At 42.6% G+C, this 20743-nt stretch overlaps 1 protein-coding gene across 1 annotated transcript in view; it reads right to left on the bottom strand.

The window, feature by feature from the left end:
- Nucleotides 1-20743, bottom strand: part of LOC102376036 (fibrocystin-like) — a gene marked incomplete at its 5' end in the record, with an annotated part of 317838 nt that overhangs the window by 176309 nt on the left and 120786 nt on the right. Inside the window, 6 exons of the mRNA XM_025206503.1 lie at nucleotides 7178-7424; nucleotides 9853-9991; nucleotides 13760-13894; nucleotides 14393-14498; nucleotides 15718-15830; nucleotides 20030-20163. Coding sequence (XP_025062288.1) covers nucleotides 7178-7424; nucleotides 9853-9991; nucleotides 13760-13894; nucleotides 14393-14498; nucleotides 15718-15830; nucleotides 20030-20163 — 874 coding nt within the window. The remainder of the gene's footprint in view (nucleotides 1-7177; nucleotides 7425-9852; nucleotides 9992-13759; nucleotides 13895-14392; nucleotides 14499-15717; nucleotides 15831-20029; nucleotides 20164-20743) is intronic.

Raw genomic sequence — 20743 nt, 5'->3', positions numbered from 1 at the left:
CCCCGCTGTCGACACTGCTGCCGGTATCTGCGGGAGCTCACCACTTACCGCTGCCATGCTCCCACCACTGCCCTCCCATCACCACCTTCCCTCCCCCAGCTGCCAGGGGCACATGTCATTCATGCTCATAGGCAGTGCAGGATGGCTGCCTCCAGTATTTTTTAGGTGCTCTGCTCATTCCAGCTTTAAATTACTCAAATGCTGATACTTTCACCCTTCCCCTGGGAGATTCAGTCCATCAGATCTTTGTTGGGAAATGCTTTCTCTTTATCAGCCTAGATTTTTCATTGCTCAAGTTGTCCATGTTGTTCCCATGCCCACTCTCTTGTACCAATTGCAACACTCTTCACTTACCTGTGGAGGAAATCCACCATCTCATAAAACATCTGCCGGTCTTGCTGTAGAGATATTTTACATTTACTTTTAACTGTCCCTCTTTTTTATACTTCCCACCATGTTTCTCCAAATAGTCAGTTTTGAAGCACTGTTCCTCTGAACAATGCCCGTGTCATCCGTCACCTATTTGAATGCATAGTGTGTTGGCTAATATGCCTGGCTGCATGCTGATGATCCTTCAACTTCACACAATGGCTATTTGGCAGGTAGCACATACTCACAGGAGGACAAGATATGAAAGCAGCAGAGAGAAAATGCTCTTCATCTCCAAGGAGGAGGGTCACTCAATTCAGCACAGTTCAGTATTGTCCTCTTCTGAAGCACAGGCTAGCAGCTCGCCTCAAGACGTGCCACTGCCAAATATCTCTGGCAAAAGTTGACTCCCTGCTTTTGTGGCTGACTGGCAAGAGGGAGGGGTAGCCTGAAATGAAGAGATGGCTGAAAGCTGCCAAAGCACCCTGATGTGAGCAGCCCCTCACTTCTTCAGAAGGGCAAACTTTGGTGCTAGACTCAAACTTGCCCAAAGTTCAAGTTTGCTGGGATCTCAGATTTTGGATAACTCCCATTTTTGCCCAACGCCCCCCCCATAACCATCTTTCTTTTTTATGCAAAATTATGATTCACGTTGTGAAAGTTCACTGGCCCGCAAGCAAGCTGGGGGTAGACTCCATAGACAGAGATGACCTTGGATGCAAGTCAGACAAACAAAGGATGAGAAGGGAAGTGACTTGCCTGAGGTCACAGAGCAGATGGGGGCAGAGCCAGGAATGGAACCAGCTTCTCCTAACTGGCACATCCGTCCCCTAGCATTAAACCACACTGCTTCCTCCTCCCATGGAGTACAGACTTTTGGTCTCAAGGAAATGAGAAGAAATAGTATTTGCATGGAAAGCCTCATGCAAACTGATGGCATAGAGAGATGTTCCCCCTCTTCGGCAGACTATGGAGTAACTTTTTTCCCTCCTATTCGGAAGCATTCTTCCTCCTTCTGAAACATGAATAATATGGAGGCTCTGAATTATTTACATCCATCTGACAGCGCTATTCAGTGCTGCTGCCTGTGTGTTATCCACTTGAAACAGCAAAAATGGAAAACAGTACAGATTTGTACACTAAAGAGAAAATGTAATGGTGGTATTGCAGGGGCAATCAAAAAGCTGGATTGATTTTTTTTTTTGATCTGTTAAAACACTTCTTTTTAAAGAGAAAGCATTTCAAATGTATCTTCCCTCTAACAGCAGTAGCAGCAGTAGTTGGCTAAGCAACATTTCTCCATTGGCTGCATTTAGCTGCCAGCTACTCAAATGCAGGCACTGGCCCAGTTTGCAGTGTCAGCTGTAGCAACTAGTTATGGACTGGGATAGAAATGAAGAGCTACACGTCTATCAAAACTCATGCAAAGGTCTGGCTGGACTGCAAGGCTGGACCATGATAACAGCGCGATGCATACAAGTACCACTAGGATACTGGACTTTATGAATTACTCATTTCCCCTATGGCCACTTTCCAACGCTCTGGCAGTGAAAAGGGGCCCTGAGATGAATTCTGGCTGCTATTCTACCTTATATAAAATGCTAATACTGTGTGCATCACTGTAGTACAATCCAGTGGCACAAAGTAGACTTGGTGCAAATGGCAACTGGTCACATGACTTAGGCAATGCAATTCAAACAGAAATAAATTTTTAAAAAAGTGTGTCCCTGTGATTTAATTCTGCCTCCAGTTTCCTCCATAGAGGGCAAAATATATTGTAGAGGCGAGACAGAATTGCTCCTCCTGATTAGCTAAGAAACATATACGCTGTTATTATTGTTACCAGTTGCACTGGTCAAAACTCCATTCACCTGTCCACCTCAACCACTGAGTATGTTGTAAAGCAACATCTCCATGGCAAGTTCAGTGAATTAAGGGGATAAAAAAATGTCTCCCCATCCACCAGGACCTCAACAATGCCCTTCACCATCACCTAAAGTCATGCAAGCCCTTCTAGATCCACAAGCTTAACCTCAACGATGTGACTTCAACCCTGATGAAGCTTGAAAAACTGAATGGAGTTCACAGGGGGACGTCTACATGTTCATTAATGTGCCTTAGATACTGCACAGTTAGTTTAGTACTTTTTTAATAAAATAGTAAATAAATGTGCAGTACCTAGAGTTCCTGTGCAATAGTGCGGGCGCACAGTTATTTAGTGACGCGTATTGTGCATTAGCCTAATAACACTGCGCAGTAGGTTATTAGCACAGTTTTTGCCATGACACGTTATTGCACAGTGTTATTAGGCTAATGCAGTGAGCGTCACATATAGATACACCCAGGAAATCCCAAACAAACATCTTGTGATAGATCCAAGGCAGAAGGTCCCTGGGTTTGATCTCTTCCAATGCTCATGAGCAACTCTAAACTGTAACTGCACAAACCATGAGAGATGCAGATACTTGATACACAAATGTAAAATTAAAAAACTTCCAAGTGTGCAACTGTGGCCACCCAGAACAGATCATGGACCATACAACTACTCAATGCCCAATCCACAAATATGAAAGAGGTACCACGATGATGCCCTCTGCTGCTCCTGACACAATTGTCTGGTTCAACCACCTAAATGTAAAATTATAGTTGCTGCTCTGTATCTACATCAGCCATATGAAAGAAGTATGCCTTGTCTTTTAGACTGGAACAGGGGTGACCATGTATTATAGGTCTGTAAAGCACCTAGTATAATGGCAGCCCCAACCTGGTTGGTATCTAGGCAATATAAATATTAAATAATAATGAAGATTTGGGGATGCAGAACCAAGCTGTAAAAGAGAATGTAAGGGGAAAGGGACACCTTCACAAGAAGTGGTAAAAACACAATCAGGTGGATATCATCAGTTCTCATTTATTTGGAACGTATATCTTTTGAATGAAATGCTTCCAAGAGCCTCTAGGGTCTGAAGCACTGTTATGAAATAAAAACCAGTGGAGATATACAATGCTGTATATCCACGAGGCTGAATTTTCTTTCCAGATGACAGCTAGTTATGAGAGCTGATCAGAATAGTGAATTGTTTTATCCATGTGAATAGAAAGGATCAGGATCAATATTTTTCCATAAAAATCAAACAAAAGCTAAAATATTGTGTCGCAATTTAAGATTTTTGACAAAACCTGTTGGGTTTTTTTCTGATAATAGATTTCAAAATATATATCCAATGTGTTGAGAAGCCATTTTTCACTCAAAACATCAATGTGCTCAAGAAAAAGTTCCCATCAGTTCTATTAATTAACATGTCCACTTGAGATGTTAAAAACCAGTGGCATAGGAAGTTGTCGATTTTGCCCAAGGTCAGAATAAAACTTAAGTCCCCGATATTAGAGCCCTCCACTCTAAGCACTAGATACTATTACAGTAAGTGAATCATTTCCTCCTCCCCACAATCTGGCTCAGGAAGAACATCATTTTCATTTGAAGCTGCATATGGGTTCATGTTAGTAGAATATAATTATTCAAGGGCATTGGAGTAACTTCTACTCCCTTGTGAAAAGCATCAAGGAATCATTCATGAGGAATGGATAGACCTTCCATATTTCATTTTCTCCAGAAGTATAATGCTGGGGCATTGGTTTAGTACTGGCTCAAAGAAGAGCATACTAGATGCTACATTCCCCACAAACAGCTCATGTATGGCTCCTTTCTATCAAGCCACCCTGTTCCTCTGCTACCTCTTCTTTGTGCTATCTGAGCGCCATGCCATGCCTAAGAGCTCACACACAAATTGAGTTTTGCATCATATATTCTACCCTAAAGTTAACACATTTTGAAGGACCTGGGATCTCAATTGTGTCTAGGTTGGGGAAGTAGGTTTTACTTTTCTGTCTGAAAGTGGTGGGATTGACGCCAATAGGAGACAGTTGCCTAAATATCACTGTGGATGTGGTCTCCAGAACTGAGTTTCAAAGCAATGGGCCAGATAACAAGAAAAGACTCACAAACACCTACCCACCAAGGGAGACATGTCTCTTCAAAAGGCTTATTTTACAGCTGCGGTGGGAATTCAGAATTGTGTAGGTGAAGCAAGTTCTTTGGGACGCCAGGGCAAGTCCCATAATTGTGTCTGAAGATGAGGGCTGAAAATCTGACCTTGACTCTATGATCCATGAGGAGTCCGATGACCAGACCAAGGGTTGCTGTACCGTGCTGTGCCTGGGTAGTTATTGTTGCTGACTCCTACTTACCCATCCAAGTGCTGACCTAACTTAAACTTTTTTTATTAATTTTTGTTAATTATGTTAGCAGCTGCTTACACCCAAGAGTAGCTTGGCTGATGCAACCATGAAATGTTGGCTCCAATATTAATAGAAAATGTATTATGTGAATCTGATAGTTCATGAAATTAACATGGAAAATGAATTAGGCTGAAGCGAGTTTCCAAGTAATAGGCATGACCAATCAGCAGCAACCCACACATTGGGAGCTCTTTAAAGCAAAATGGTGAATATATCAGAGAGTATTCTCCAGAGCTTTTTAATCTAAATTAATTCAAGATCATAGACTCACAGAAACATAAAAATTAGGGTTGGAAGGGACTTCAGGAGGTCACATCTAGTCCAACCCTCTGCTCAAAATAGGGTCATTCCCCAACTACATCATCCAGCAAGGTCTTTATCTAAACAGGTCTTTAAAATCTCCAAGGATGGACTTCCCACAACCTCTCTTGGTAACCTGTTCCAGTGCTTTACTACCTTCCTCATGAAAGACTTTTTCCTAATATCTAACCTAAACTTCCCTTGCTGCAACTTGAGCCCATTGCTCCTTGTTCTGTTATCTCTCACTACTGAGAACAGTCCAGCTCCATCCTCTTTGCACCCCCCTTCAGGTAGATGAAGGCTGCTATTAAATCCCCCTCAGTCTTCTCTTCTCTGGACTAAATAAGCCCAGTTCCCTCAGCCTGTCTTCTTAAGTCATGTCCTTCAGCCCTCTCACCATTTCTGTTACCCTCCACTGGACTCTCTCCAATTTGTCCACATCCTTTCTGTAGTAGAAGGCCCAAAACTGGACATAGGACTCCAGATGTGGCCTCACCAGTGCAAAACAGAGGGGAAGAATCACTTCCCTCAATATACTGGCAACACTCCTACCAATGCAGGCCAGCATGCCATGAGCCTTCTTCACAACGAGGGCACACTGTTGGCTCCTATTCAGTTTATTGTCCACTATAAACCCCAGGTCCTTTTTGGCCAAGCTGCTGCTTAGCCAGTCAGTTCCCAGCCTGTACCAGTGAATGGAAGTGTTCTGTCCTAAGTGCAGAACCTTGCACTTGTCCTTATTGAACCTCATTTCTTTTGGTCCAACCTCCAATTTGACAAGGTCTCTCTGAATCCTAGCCCTACTCTCCAATGAATCTACAACTCCCCCCAGCTTGGTGCTATCTGCAAACTTGCTGAGGGTGCAATCCATCCCATCTTCCAGATTGTTGATGAAGATATTGAACAAAACCAACCTCAGGACTGAGACCTGGGGCCCTTTATATTGAGCCATTTACTACTACACTTTGAGCCCAATGATCCAGCCAGCTTTCTATCCACCTTACAGTCTATTCACCCAACCCATAGTTCCCTTAGGTTGCTTGCAAGAATTTTGCGGAGGGTCATATGAAACCCATGCTAAAGTCAAGGCATATCATGTCTTCTGCTCTTCCCACATCCACAGAGCCAGTCATCTCATCACAGAAGGCAATCAGGTTGGCCAGGCATGACTTGCCCTTGGTGAATCCATGCTGACTGTTCCTAATCACCACTTTCTCCAAGTGTTTAGATATGGATTCCTTGAGGACTTTCTCCATGATCTTGCCAGGGACTGAGCTGAGGCCGACTGATTTGTAGTCCCCTGGATCCTCCTTCTTCTGCTTCTTAAAGATGGGCATTATATTTGCCCCTTTCCAACCATCTGGGACCTCTCCTGATCACCATGAGTTTTCAAAGATGAAGGCCAGTGACTCTGCAATCACATTGATCAACTTCCTTGACACATGCAGATGCATCACATCTGGCCCCAAGTCTTTTACACGTCCAGCTTTTCTAAATAGTCCTTAACGTCTTCTTTCACCACTGTTGGCTACTCATCTTCTCCCCAGACTTTGCTGCCAGGTGCAATAGTCTGGGAGCTGACCTTGCCTGTGATGACTGAGGTAAAAAAAGGGCATTGGATACTTCAGCCTTTTCTGCATTATCTATCACTAGGTTTCCTCTACCAAGATCTGGAGTTTCCTTTTTTCTTCCTACGTTGCCTGTGTTGCCCTCCTAATTCTACAGAAGTACCTGCAGTTTAGCAGTCAGGAGGTCTGAGTTCAAGGTCTGACTTTTCATAAGTCACTTGAGCCAAAAGTGTCCAACCACATTGGGTAGCTCAATTTCAAGGTCCACCTTGTAAGGCACAGACCCTAATTCTCATTTACAATAAGACCCCTTTATAGCACTCTGGCTGGGTAGAGAGCCTAATGTAGGCCAAATTAGAATAGTACATTAAAGCCTCTTTACATTGCTAAAGCTTTGTGAATGGGTTTAATATAAATAAGAATCAGATATTAAGATCCAGTTTTAGCCTTGGCCAAGCACAGGTTTTACAGATATGGAAACCAAGTTAATAAGGATAAAGGATCTGTCCAAGAAAGGCAGTGGCAGCCTGAGATTAAATTCAGAATCGCTGAGGCCTAATTCTCAGACCTACTACTCCTCTCTGCATAAATCACAAAAGCCCGATCACCTTTTTGTACAAAATTAGCTCTTTGGTACTTACAGTCCAATAGACATACGGTGAAGAATCACATCCCTTCCACAAACACTGCTCGCTGCAGCTTGACTGAAATTGGCACTGACCACGCAGGAAGTTGCAAGTATGTTCAAAGAAGCAAGGAGATGACTTCCTTTCTGCTCTGTGATGGAGCCATCCAGATCTTCGAGGATGGCCGAATGAGGAAATGGGAACAATACCTGGTTGGGTGAATTTAGGAATTTCAGCCATTCAGCTCTCACTGTAAAGCCACCTGGGGAAAAGAAGCAAGAGATCAGAAATTCAGATTTGCATTTCTGTGACAAGATGCAGAGGCATTACCTGCTTTCCCAGTGAACAAGGGTTAACCTCAATTCAACTTCCTCTTAACAAATGGCTGCTTGGGTTGGAAAGAAAGGAACTTATAAGCAGATGGTCACATGCTATTAGCTCTATCCCTTGATTGGAAGATGACTCATTTAATGAAACAATGATACTTAATCAATCACAAGGAAAGGGAAAGGATGATCATGATATCTGACATCCCGGATCACATCCAAGGTCCATCTAAATCTAGCATCCTGTCTCTGACAAGTCTTCTGGTTAGAGCGCTGGATTCAGATTCAACAAATCTGGGCTTAATCGCTGGCTCTGGCAGGCTCCTTGTGTGATGTTAGGCACATTGCCATATCAGTCCATGCCAATATTCCAGATCCATACCATAGAAGTCATAATAAATCTTTTTTGCCCTGTTTATAAAGGAAACTCTATAGTGAAGACAATTTTATTTTTCATGTACAGCTCCTAACTGGTCCTGATTTTAGGTGGTATCCTCAGTAAGTAATGCAACACAAACGGTAACAAATTTATCTTTCAATGGGTGCATCTACACGTGCAATTAATTTAAAGCAATAAACTCTGGAGCAACTTGAGCTGGAGTAAACTACTCCTGGGTGTGGTCTACACATGTCCCCAGGACAACAGTACTTTGAGCTGGGGAAGAGCAGGCCCTAGATAGCAGGAGACACAGGAGGTCAGCCCCAGGCTCCAGGAGGTGGCATCAGGTAGCAGAGGGGCTGGCTGGGGCACAAGCATGCTAAAAGTGCAGAACCATATGGCTAGGTGGTAGGCTGGAACCTGGCCCCCTGCTGGCTGGGCTGACCGGGCACAATTTATATATGTGGTCAGCATCTATATGTGTGTTTAATTGCAGTTATTCGCCCTGTAATGAACTACGTATTGCATTTCATCTGTATCCTACACATCTCAAACTGTCCTGTACCAGGGGCTTTTTCACATTCTGACCTAGATGTGCCTGTTACCAGCCTTATCATCCTGGTACTGAATTATCCTTTGTTTGGCAAGTGGTTTTGGCTGGAATAGTTTTCAAAGAGGTTTTGGGTAATTCTTCAAGACTCAAAGAAATCTTACACACAGAATTATCCCAAGACAGTTCACCCAAGACCAGAGTCTATTCCACCTAGTAAGTGAATTAGTGGATTTAGGAGCCTAAGTGTGATTCCATTCCACCCTATTCAAGTCATGGAAAAACAATAAGTGCAAAAGATGGGTGGATCCTACTCCTCCTCACTGCCTTTTTGTGACTCACTCTAAAGGATAAGACAACGGTTTCTTACATAAATAGGTACATGAATGGATTTTCAGGACTTAAACCAAGTGATACAGACTCACACTTTGGCACATAAGTCAATTTAGATGCTAAACAGATGAAACAGAGTCTGGCTCCTAGGGCTCAGGGTGGCCTAAGTTACATGCTGACTAGTGGATGTGTTGTAGCAGCTATGCCACTACATTTGATACATTATCCCCACCAAAATGAAGAAGTACTAACACATACATGAACTTTTTCCTATCCTTTAAATCCCAAAAGAGCTTCTGAAGACCTGTCCAGAATGTGAAGAGGTAAGGAAATCAAAACAGGGTAAAATGAATTCACCATCATCTCATACCCATGCACTGTTACTGGACATCAGGTACCCAGCCTGGCTCTTTCATTGGGAATATCTAATACAGAACTGGTGAGTCAGGAAAAGGACTTTAAAGGGATGCTTATGCTTCAGTCCAACAGTGACACTGGAGCACTGAGGAGGACTTTTAAACATCCCTTAGGGAGCAGATGCATGGGTAAAGGGTTGGGAATTAAAACGCTCTTACATAAAATGATGACCTGCAGCAAATCCAGACTCAGATTTCTTGGCTTTTCAGAGCAGCATAAGATGCAATGTTTCCATGTTAGGTATCTAGACAGGGCCTCCCCACCCCCTTAACCATCATATCCATGCAGCTCCCAATCTTTAATGCATGGTCTCTTTTGTGAGATAGGGAAGTGCAATTATTCAATTTTATAGGGAGGGATCTGAAACAGGGACAAGTAACCAAATTTGTAAAGGTACTTAGATGCCTAAAACCCACTGAAACCAATGGGAGGCACCCAAATTTTTTACAAATCTGGCTGTTGGTAGCCTGCCCAAAAATCAAATAGGAAATCTGTGAAATCTGTGATGTGGGGACCTGAAGACAGAGGGCAAAAGGTGAGCCAGCTTCCCTAAGAGGGGACCATCCTTCCATCAGGACCCAGAGTTCAGTTGCTAGTGATGCATATCCACATTCATCATTCACAAGCCCAACTCTGTAATGTAGGGATGTCAAGGACTTTGCAAATCTACATCCATTTAACTTACCTTGACCTCGGGAACAGCCTGAGCAGGTGCTAATGGCAGTGCACATGCTACTATCAAAGTTCATGAAAGTTGTATTGGAAACCAACATCTCACGCCTTTTGGGAGTTTTCAGTCCTGCTGACATACAGCTACCATCCTGCTATGAGAAAACAGTGAAATACATGAGCCCCCTCATCTCTGGAGTAAATCCAGGATCCAAATCCTCTCCTGATGCATATTAATGTAGGTTTGTTGAAGGCCATAGATCTACTGGCATGTATAAACTCTGAGACAATATTCCCCCCAAATCAGACATGCACGCAAGCCATGGAAAATACAAGTATCAATAAAAATGGAGATGAAAGCAAAGGTAAGGGGGGGATAGGCAAAGAGGCCAAAAAGGGCCAGTAAGAAAAAATAGACATATAAAATAATAGTAGCTGTCCACAATATAATACAAAGGCACATGGGAGAGGCTAGGCCTCCTGCTAATCCAGGTCAGGAAGCTCCACCACAAATAATGCTGTACCTCAATACTATGGCTGGGAACAAACAGGTACAGAAAGAGTGCAGGGAAATGGAGGAGAAGATGGCAGGAACTCGGTTGAGACTGTTGCTTTTAGTCCCATCTACCGCCCCATAACATTTCCCATTACAATCATCCTAGGGGTGGGAGAAGGCACATCTTTCCAAGCCACTACTGAATCAGTGCCTCCCCGTGTTAGCAATGGCTCATTCAGAACAGCCCAAACAGTTCTCACTCTTAAGGGGTTTTTTTCTCTCCATGTGCTTATGTCTTTATTCATTTCCACCCCAGCTGCTCACCTGATTCAATCCTTTGGCCCCAATATTTTCCCCAATCAAATATTTTTAGGGGAAAAAAAAAGATGAATATCCTTTCTTCCTTGCCAAGCATGTGTCCCTTACCTTAGACATTCTGCCTTTAATACAGGTAAATGCATTCCCTTATGTGCCAGTGCATATGCATTCAGGTCACCCACTGAAAGAACTAAAGTCCCTATAAAGCTGCCTGCAATGAACATTAGTCTTCCTCTTACCTACCACAGATCGGTCCTGGTACCGTACTGTGAAGGGGCCAAGGGCTCAGTTTGTAATTCTCCCACTATTTCCAAAAATAAAAATCAGCTTTTAAGGCACCTTTTAAAAAATTAAAGGGCTGGCAGAGTAGAACACCCAGTGTTCATGGTAAATTAATGTCATAAAGTTTTAATTGATGTTAAAGAGACATCGTTATTAAAGGGAGAATTACATAAATTAAGATGTAAATTATGACAAGGAGACTCTTATCATGAGATAATCAAAGATAATCACCCCCTTGGGGGGCTTTGAGAAACAACACACATCTGAGCGCCTCTAAACCTCTTAGCAAGTGCGGCACTGGAGCTCTTCCATAGATCCTGTGACAACAACAACAAAGAGACTCAACACCCTTCGTATCTGAGAGAAACTCACTGTACGGCTTGAACACTGGAAGATGAAACCTGTAAGGCCATTTTTATTCAAACTTGGCCCTCCCTATAGATCAACCCACTACATTAAATAGTGTCCTCCCATGCTTATAAATGAGTCTCTTCCAAGAATACCCACCAGCCAATCAGACTGGCAATATATTCCAAGCCAATTTTAAAACTGGAGCAAAGAAAATACAACAAGTCAGGTGCAGTCAGCCATTGCTAAGCTTCTATGATTGTTAGTTGTTATTAGTGCTAGGCCCTACACCAACACCTAGTAGAAGATTTGATTTGCTAGCATAAATCATTGTTGCACGTGGCATTTTTCTATCACCAAAAATGACTTAATTCTCACACCGTGCTATAAAAATGGGCAGTATCATCATGTTTTCCAGATGGAGAAACTAGGGGGTAAATAGTGCCCAAGCTATATTAGCACAATCAATGGCAAAATCAGGACTGAAACCAACCTCCTGGTTCACAGACCTGTGCTCTGCTTAACTCATGATATTAAACTGCAAAAGGTTTAGACTAGTGGTTATTAGAAGTGGTTGGAAAAGGTATGTACATAAAACAGCTTTCCACAAAAGGGTGTAGTTTCATCAAAGTCTAGCACACTGGTGGGCAAAATGTGGCCCGTGGACCGGATGTGGCCTTCCAAGTTGTTCTATCTGGCACACAGGGCTCCTAAAAAATTTAGAAAATTAATATTTATCTGCCCCTGGCTGCCTGTCATGCAGCCCTCAATGGCTTGCAAAAACTCAGTAAGCGGCCCTCCGCCCAAAATAATTGCCCACCCCTGATCTAGCATGTCAAACCTCATCATTTTTTTGACGGTGGGGGAAAAAGTAAAAGCCGTTTTTTTTTTATGCTGTCAACATTGTTTGTTTTAATATAATGGCTGTTAGAGTGATGCTGTAGCTACTCGGTTCCAGGAATTAAGCAAAAACCAAGAATTTTGTAAGGTGATATCTTTTATTGGACTTATTGTATAGTTGGGCTAGAGTTAGACAAGCTTTCAAAGGATGACCTGATGAAGAATGCCTTGCATTCAGAAGCTTGTCTAACTCTATCCCAACGATGCAGTTGGTCCAATACGAGATATCACCCCCAAAAATCATTGCCCCTTGCATTTGGTTCAATAGTAATTTGTTTTTGCCTTTGTTAAAATATATTAATGTTATACTGTACATATATTATAATTTTATATATATTATAAAATTATATATAGATGGGTAATATATTATCAGTATTTCTCAACCTGTGGGTCGCGACTCAAAAGTGGCTTGCAAGGATATATGAAAGGGTTGTGAACAAACTTTAAAAATGGACTCTCCTTTAAAGAAGAACAATGTTGGAAACTGTGGCTTTTCCCAAGCAGGCTGGTAGAGTACCAGCCTGCACGGGGCTGCTTGGGGCCCTCTATGCCCCCTACACACTCACCCCGTGCCCCGCACACTGGGGGCTGGAGCCTGGGGGCAGCGGGTCGGGAGTGAGGGGCAATGGGTCAGGACTGGCCATTGATGTTTACATCTGGGTCCTGGTACAAAAAAAGACTGAGAACCACTGATATATTATAATATCCAACACTCCTATGACTCCAAATCAAACCTTTCAGAATGCTTGTTTTGCAGGACATTTCACATTTTCAAATTTCATTCTGAAGTCCAGCAGTTTGGGTTTTTTTCTTTCATAATCGTGCGATTTCCTGCAAGCCAAAAATTCTGACTCCTAGACAGCTTTGGTAGTTCTGCCCTAGACATCACTTGACTTTTTCTTCTCTTGTGGAGGTCCTGAGGGGAGCCTGGGGCACAGAGTCCCACCCAGACTCCATGCCCCGCGTTTCAGCCGTGGGTCCTGTCTCACTTGCCTTTCTTCTGAATTCCTGCCCCCTTCCCTGTGAACCAAACGGCACAGCTCGACAGGCTGCGTCCAACCCATAGGCCATATTGGTCTATACAATAAACTTGCATGGATTGCAGTTTCTCATCTATCTAGTTTTCCAGCTGTTTCGATGACATCTAGTTTAAAATGTCATTGTTGTAGGGTGCTCTCTTCCCATTCCAACACAAGGAAGATAAAGTGATAATGTCTCCAGCTTGGATGAGTGACAATGATATTGCCCCAGGTATGGTGTGAGAGGATACAGCAGCACTTAAGGTACCATCTTTCAGAGGAGAGGGAGAAAGCGAAAGCCCAGAGGCGAAAGCATCTAAAGAAGGGGTAGGTATTTAAATATCTCCATAAAGCTACACTTAAATCCTTACTACTCATGATATAGAGATTTCTTAAACTTTGGAACTTAACTGAACCTAGGCCTGAGACACAAAGGTAAAGCTTTGCTGAAGAACCGGCTGGTTTTTGGTTTGGGTTGTTTTTTTACTCACTCCTAATGGCTCTCAGACTGATTTGCTGGAGGAAAAAAAACCCAAGACAGAATAAAAACAGCCACAAACCTTGTGCCCGAGGTGGCCGAGCAATAAGCTGTTAGTTACAGAGGTATTTCCAAGGCTTTCTACTATATCAATTCCAAACTCCTTGCAAGAATGTATCTGGAAATTTTGAAGTTCAAGGTTGCTGCTTCTAAAAATCTGTTTCAAATAAAAAAAGAGAGAGAAAAAAAAATCCTATGCTTTAATATTTTCCTTTCAACAATATATAGCAGAGGGAAAGAATTAAGGCATTAATAGGAGTTGTCTCAATAATAGATTAAAAATCTCGCCCTTAAATTTTATTCTGCTTACAAGGGTTAAAAAACATGCTTCTGTGTTGACACACACACAAAAAGATATTGGGGAAATGAGAGTTAATCATCAGTAAAGCACATGGCTAAAATGACAGAGCAATGGATAAAAAGAGAAAAAATAGGGTTTATCATCATAGAGCAAACATTTCCAGGGGTAGCAACCTAAAATGGCAGGAGTTGAACCACAATCTCTTCTAACCCTACAATTCTACACCTTCTGACCTTTCATTTGTTTTAATAGTTGGCAACATTAATGAACTGGGTGCAGACAGTCTGTGCATTTGCACCAGACACTGATGCATCCTGAAAAAAATCTCAAGATGCCATTAAAACAAACACATACCTGAGCCCCACCTTGATTCCTCCAGGCCATGAAGCTCTGGAACAGAACTGGGCCTAGGCTATTTGCACGTTGGGGCTGATATTCGGGATATACCAGGAGACCATATCTGGAAGACAAGTGAAGACGGAGAGTGCTCAACTTTCTTTCTGGCTACTTCTGTGCCGGCTTTTCTTGGGTAATTGCAGAGATCTATGGCAGATTTGCAGAGATCCATCCTAGCATATATCAATAATAAAGAGATATTTGCATGCATCTAGCAGTCTCTAAAGCCTACACCACTTCTTTTGCATTTCTCTCCAGAGTCCTGGACTCCAATTAAGCAAAGTACATAATTTAAATCATGTGAATAATCCCATTCTTACTCAGCAAAACACTATCTGTTGGTCCTGGGTATGACCAGAAACTGCATCCAACTAGAGGGCCTAGTTGCAACATGGTGGGACTACTTGTGGTGGAGTAGGTCCTATAAAATAACACAGTGTAGCAACCTACAAAGTAAAGAGAGTATAGGGTGCTTCAAAACCCTAGCCCCCACTGTCTTGTGGGTGCTCCTTGGTTCGAGAAAGGCTTAGGGACATCACCTTGACAGAAACACACCCTCTCTGAGGCTTTAGGCAGTCAGCAACAGTTCTTATCTGCTGCCCTCTGCCAGAAGCTATAACCATTGAGACACCGAACATCTGGACTCAGCCTGGCCTTTGGGCAGCCTCCATATTCTTGCCTAGAATTAAGTGTCAAAGGTCTTGGTGTAATTGTCTTACACCAAATGGATTCATCAGCACCTGGCTAGACCTCTTACGTGTGCATCATGATACAGTGGATTGACGGTTGCCTACATGTGCGCTTATATTTGTGCGTGTGCTCTTTGGTTTTTTTAAATGTTTTACAGACAAAATGCGATCCATCACATGTACGCGGTTAAACAGGTGATCAAAAGCTTAGTTAACACGCGCCCTTACATCTGCACTGGAATCACTTCATCTGCTAATACAAGGAAGCCACCTCTGGGGTAGTATGCAGCAGCTGTTAATAAGACAGCTGGCAAATACACTGCAGTTGAGACCCCGCAGTAAAAGAAGAAGCATCTCATTGAAGCTAAAATGGAATCTATTGATAAATAATCCTTAAGAAATAGGCAAAACTAAATCACTGCTAAATGACGACCCTCAGGTAGTGCAATCTTATTCAAAATAACTGGATGAGTACAAAAGTTTAAATGTATATCTAAAGGGATAGAACTTTTTTCTAGTTTTCTGTTGCAATTATAGCCCATTTTCCTTGTATGGGAAAAAAAATGTCCTGAACCAAAAGGAATCCCACTATACCTTGTGCAAGAATGAGCTATGTTCTTGCTGAAGGAGAGGACAGGAGTTTGAGATGGTCCCTTGGGGGAAAGATGAAAGAAATAACCATACCCAGCAGCACAAACCATGTTACCCTGCAGAGAAATATAAAAATACATTGATATCAGACAAGTTACCCCAAGAGTCCTGGAAATTCAAAACTTATTTTGAAGTCACTTTGAGCCAGCCCTCTGTTCCTAATCCCTCGGCTCATGTAAGACTCTTAGTGAAGTCAATGCATATTTGGTCAAACTTGGTCTCCCTCACTCGCTCCTGTTTCCTTTTTCACCCCAGACTGCTCCCAAGAACAACAGCAGAAGTCAGCACTGCACGTTCAGACCAGGCCATAGTGTCTAGAAAAATAGCAAGCGTGTATGGAAGCACATCGCGATCTGCAACACACAGGTGATAAAAATCCAAGGTGACTAATTTTTTTATCCACTGAACTTCACTATGTAACTAAGCTGCCTGGTTAAAGATCAATTGTTGAATACCTAAAGTACTTACCAGTTTCATTCTTGATATAAATATATATTTTCTATACAAAAAAGGAATCCCACTATACCATGTGAAATCCAATTGCATTCTTCTATCCAAAAAAAAAAAAAAAATCATGTTAACACAGTGTTGGAGTAAAGAAAATGATCCCTCAAATTCAGAGTGAACAGCTTCATAAAAGGCTGGAAACTGCAAGTGGATAAATTCAGGCTTGAGATAACATGTATGAGCAAGCCTCCATGCAGAAGTTGCTGAGTGGTGTTCTTCTGATGTTATTAAAATATGAGGTTAAATTAGCTTATCGCATTAGACTCTTCCGCTGTAAAGCCCATAAATTCACTACTTGCAGAGGAAGTGGATAAGCAATAAGATGCAGACCCTCTGAAGCCTCCGGGTGAAATCCCGCCATGCTCAAACCCATCAGACTTTGGTCACTGATTTTATGGGGCCGGGACTTTACGTGTTAACCACTGTCCAGACCTGGCCCACGTGGGCAGCGACCAACCATAGATGTTGCTTGGTAGCAATTGTAGTGGTGCTTTTTAAGTGGATATTTATTGACCAGGATCTGGACTGAGGCCCACCACGTTCCTTAGCATGAATCGTGAGTTAGCTTTTGAACAGTAATGAGTTTTGGTCCCTAATGATCTAAGTCAAAACCAAGCAGTGACCTAGAGGTGAAAGCCTCCATATTCCAACTCCTTTCTCCCGACCCGTCCAAGCGAGTTCCCTGCAGTCATGATCTTTGACACCTGTCAAGAAGCAAAAGTGCATCAATGCTTTGCCTTCTCTCAAGCATTGCCTTCTCTCTCTCCTTGCAGAGCCGCTGCTCTTTCGAGTGCGCCAACGCCAATCTCCTTCCTTTAACAAAATGCTTCTGCAGTCAGGTCACATTATGCTCAGGATCTTTTACTTGCGATTCCAATTGTGTATTCTGAGGATGATTCATAAGAAAAAAAAATGCTGCAGATTTTTTTTCAGGCAGCCAGTGGCTTAAGGGCAGGGGTTTTAGGCAAGTGGGGAATTTTGTGTGAAAATCAATTCTTTGTGGAAGTCAATGTATTACCAATGTCCACACAGCCACAAGCCCAAAGAGAAATTGCCTGCCCGTGTGTGCCAGACACCTGGAGAAGAATATCTAAAGTCAGTAAAATAAGGCCAGCTGACGTTTCAAGTGTCTCTTAACTGTGCAATAGAGACAATATCAATATTTCATGAATGCCATTAGATGAACAATGCTAGGCCTTTAAGCCTCTGCTTGCTTTTCTCTTCTCACACACCGTAAAGCACAGGACTATTCCCCAACTTTTGGACCCTGCCAGAGTGGGGCACATATTCCCAATGGGTCTGTGGTCAGCGAGCATTTGCATTGCAGCCGGTTTCATCAAATGTCACGGCAGGAGAACAAAGCAGAAAATGATCAGATCCAAATAGCTTCCTGTCCTCTGTTTCATATTTGAGGGAGTGGCTAGTTGGATGATGTTGGGAAGGGGTTGTAGAAGATTTTTTTTAGCAAGGAAACATCAGTCATTGCTTTGACAGAGCTTTGCAGTTTTGGGTCTCTATACTGGTCTGATGGAGAAGTGCCCATCTAAACACTAATGAACACCCCTCTCTGAAGCCTTGGTTAGAAGTCAGGACTCAGTTTGTGTAGAGACTAGACCACCTTCTCATGCTAAATGGTGCTTCCTTTATTGCCTGAAGCACATCAGAGAACTATTTATTTGAAGCACAAACAGAGGCTTTCCCGTGCCCCAGGCTTTCAGTGCACTAGGAACTCAGAGAAGTTTGGAGCTGATTGCACCAGGCACCAATGCAAAAATCTCAAAATCCCATTAAAACAACTAGCACTAGGAACTCAGAGAACCATGGAGCCGATTCCTCTCACCAAGGTTTAAAATGACGTGAACAGAAAATCAGTCCTTATATATCCTGAAATGGGTGGTGGTGGCTGAGCTCTGTCTCCCTTCATGTGGACACAGGTCTGAAGGTGAATAAATGGAAACATTATTTGATGGAGAAACTGATTTGGACCTGGATGAGGAAGAAGCCAGCGCTCTGCTGAAATCATCCTACAACCCTGTGAAAATATCGTGATCATGATTTCTTCTGTCTTGGAGAAGAGTTTCAACCCCAATGCCTGGCTACTGAGCCATGGCCTCCAATCAGTCATATCCACAAAGACATTGAAATGCTTATTATAAAGACCAAGCCTTTATGAACACATTAGATGAACCAAAAAAAAAAAAGGTAGCTTCACCAGTTCATAAATGAAACAAGGATTTTAAAAATAGAGCCATCAGCACAGCACAGGTAGCCTAGCTCCCCTTACTGCATGAGCAGCTCCCTGCCCCCAACTCTGTCTCCTGGCTGGGCACCCCATGCACCCCACCCCCCAAATCTGCCATGGAGCCCCTGCCACATGCCCAGCATGGGCATCCTGGAGCCTCCTCCCTCTGCACAGCTCCAACCCCAGGAGTGGGAGCTGGAAGCAGACGATGAAGGAGTAATGGGAGCCTGGAGACCCTGGCTGCCCCTTCAGCAGCAGCAGGGGAGGAAGCAGTAGCTGGGGGGCATCCATGGACCATATGTTAACCCCTCACAAGCTGGATGCAGCCCATGGGTCACTACTTGAACAGCTCTGGTGTAGGTCTTGATGTTTAAAGGCCCTGGGATGCATGCTACTCTACCTAATTTTCTTGTTAGTTTAGATGCCCCCAGCTTTCTCTTACAATGGTTTGTAAATTGGGTGGATGCAAAAAAACGTGTCTTATTCTCAAGCAAAGTTGCCTTGAAGGTAACCTAACCTAACCTAACCTAACTTTGCATCATTAAGCTTATCTACAACTCTCCGAGGAAGACAAGGCAAGGGAGAAATTGTTGTTGTGGACAGTTGATTGGTTCAGTTCCTATGGGTTGGCAATAAGGCCGGTCAGGAAGTTTCAGTGATAAAGCTGATTTGAGAGAGAGTGAAGCTTTTTGGGAGAGAGGTAAACTTGAAATTAACTTTCCAAAAAAAGGGTGAAAGAAAGGTTTGAAAGTATTCAAACGTCACATTTTGATATCTTTTAAGTAAAATCTTGGAGGGTTTTTTGTTCAAATAAATTATTTACAATATCAAAATTTAGTTGATGGTTTTACCAAAATTGGAGGTTTTATCAACATCAAAATGGAAACAAAGCATTTAAAAATACAGAAAGAAAAGTTGTTGATTGACCTGAATCAATATTTTTCTATTTTGATGTTTTATGAAAAATTTTGAGGTTTCAATTTTTCATCACATTTTGGAATGAGTTGTTTTTTGGGGGTTTTTTAAAGCTCAAAGATTTGTGTTGGATGGAGAACCTCATCCTTTCCAGCCCTGCTTTACAGTCCCTGAGGTATTCTTAGGTCTCATAACTATGTGGAACTGGATTGAAACTGCCTTATCTCACTTGGTTTGTCATCCAGACTATCTTATATCTTGAGTTTGATATAAATGATAAAACTAGACAGGAATGGATTAAACATGCATCTTGGGATTTTTTCACCCCCAATATTTTATGAGTCTTTTGATGAGCCCAAGATGATTTCTGATTTTTTTAATGAAACAAAAAAACTTGGAAAGAGTTAAGAGGATTGGAATTTTCTTGCAAACACACCTCCCCATGCTGAAAAGTGACGTTTCTAATAAAAATAAATATGCATGATATCAAAATTTACTAAAGCCAATAACATTCTGCATTTTGTCACCTTAGGAAGCTAATCTTCCCGCTCTTTATGGGGTTTTTTTGGATAGAGAGCTATTTTGTTTTACCTCTATCTGATTAGCAGGAGCCTGGATATAGATCCCTGCTGGTGACACAGCTTCAAGGTTGGAAAGTCCATCAGTTCCAGATAGTCCGATCAGTATATTGTGCCTGATTTTGTTCCCCTGCTCCAACCATCCTCCTGAAAAGAACCACAGACAGAAACTCATCACCTACAGCTCCAAACCTTCACCTAGGTAGATCGTCTACTCCCCATGTTTTATTCCTGTCCATGCTGTTGTGCATGATGCTATGCACTGCCTGCTTCTGACTCCCCACCAGAGCGACGGTTGCATTTTCCAATGCTCTATATATTGCTTGAAAAGCTCTTGGGAACCCATATAGAGTAAAGGAAGAGAAGATGTGGGTGTACAGGATCATCTTAAAGTGTCAAGGGACTAAATACACAGTGTAAAGATTGTGATGGTGGTGCACAGTTCACATCTCAGCTAAGGTCACAGGGTAGGGCAGAGAATATTAGTATTCCTAAGTGTGGCACACATTTGGAGAGGTCTCGACCCAGGTCAGAGCACCATGGTGGCAGGTCTCTGAGTACATCCACATAAGAAAGCTATTCCATCCATGAAGAGCACAGACCAACCGCAGATGCTTCCTCAGCCTGATGAAGGACGGTTGTGCCTGAAAGCTTGCAAAGAAGAATTTTTCCAGCTATGTCAGTTGGTCTGATAAAAGATATTGGATTTACCCAAAGAACCTTGTCC

Source organism: Alligator sinensis, unplaced genomic scaffold (genome assembly GCF_000455745.1).
Source record: "Alligator sinensis unplaced genomic scaffold, ASM45574v1 scaffold293_1, whole genome shotgun sequence".
NCBI classification, from domain to species: domain Eukaryota; kingdom Metazoa; phylum Chordata; order Crocodylia; family Alligatoridae; genus Alligator; species Alligator sinensis.
The sequence above is the reverse complement of the archived record's forward strand: the minus strand, read 5'-3'. Positions and strand labels throughout refer to the sequence as shown.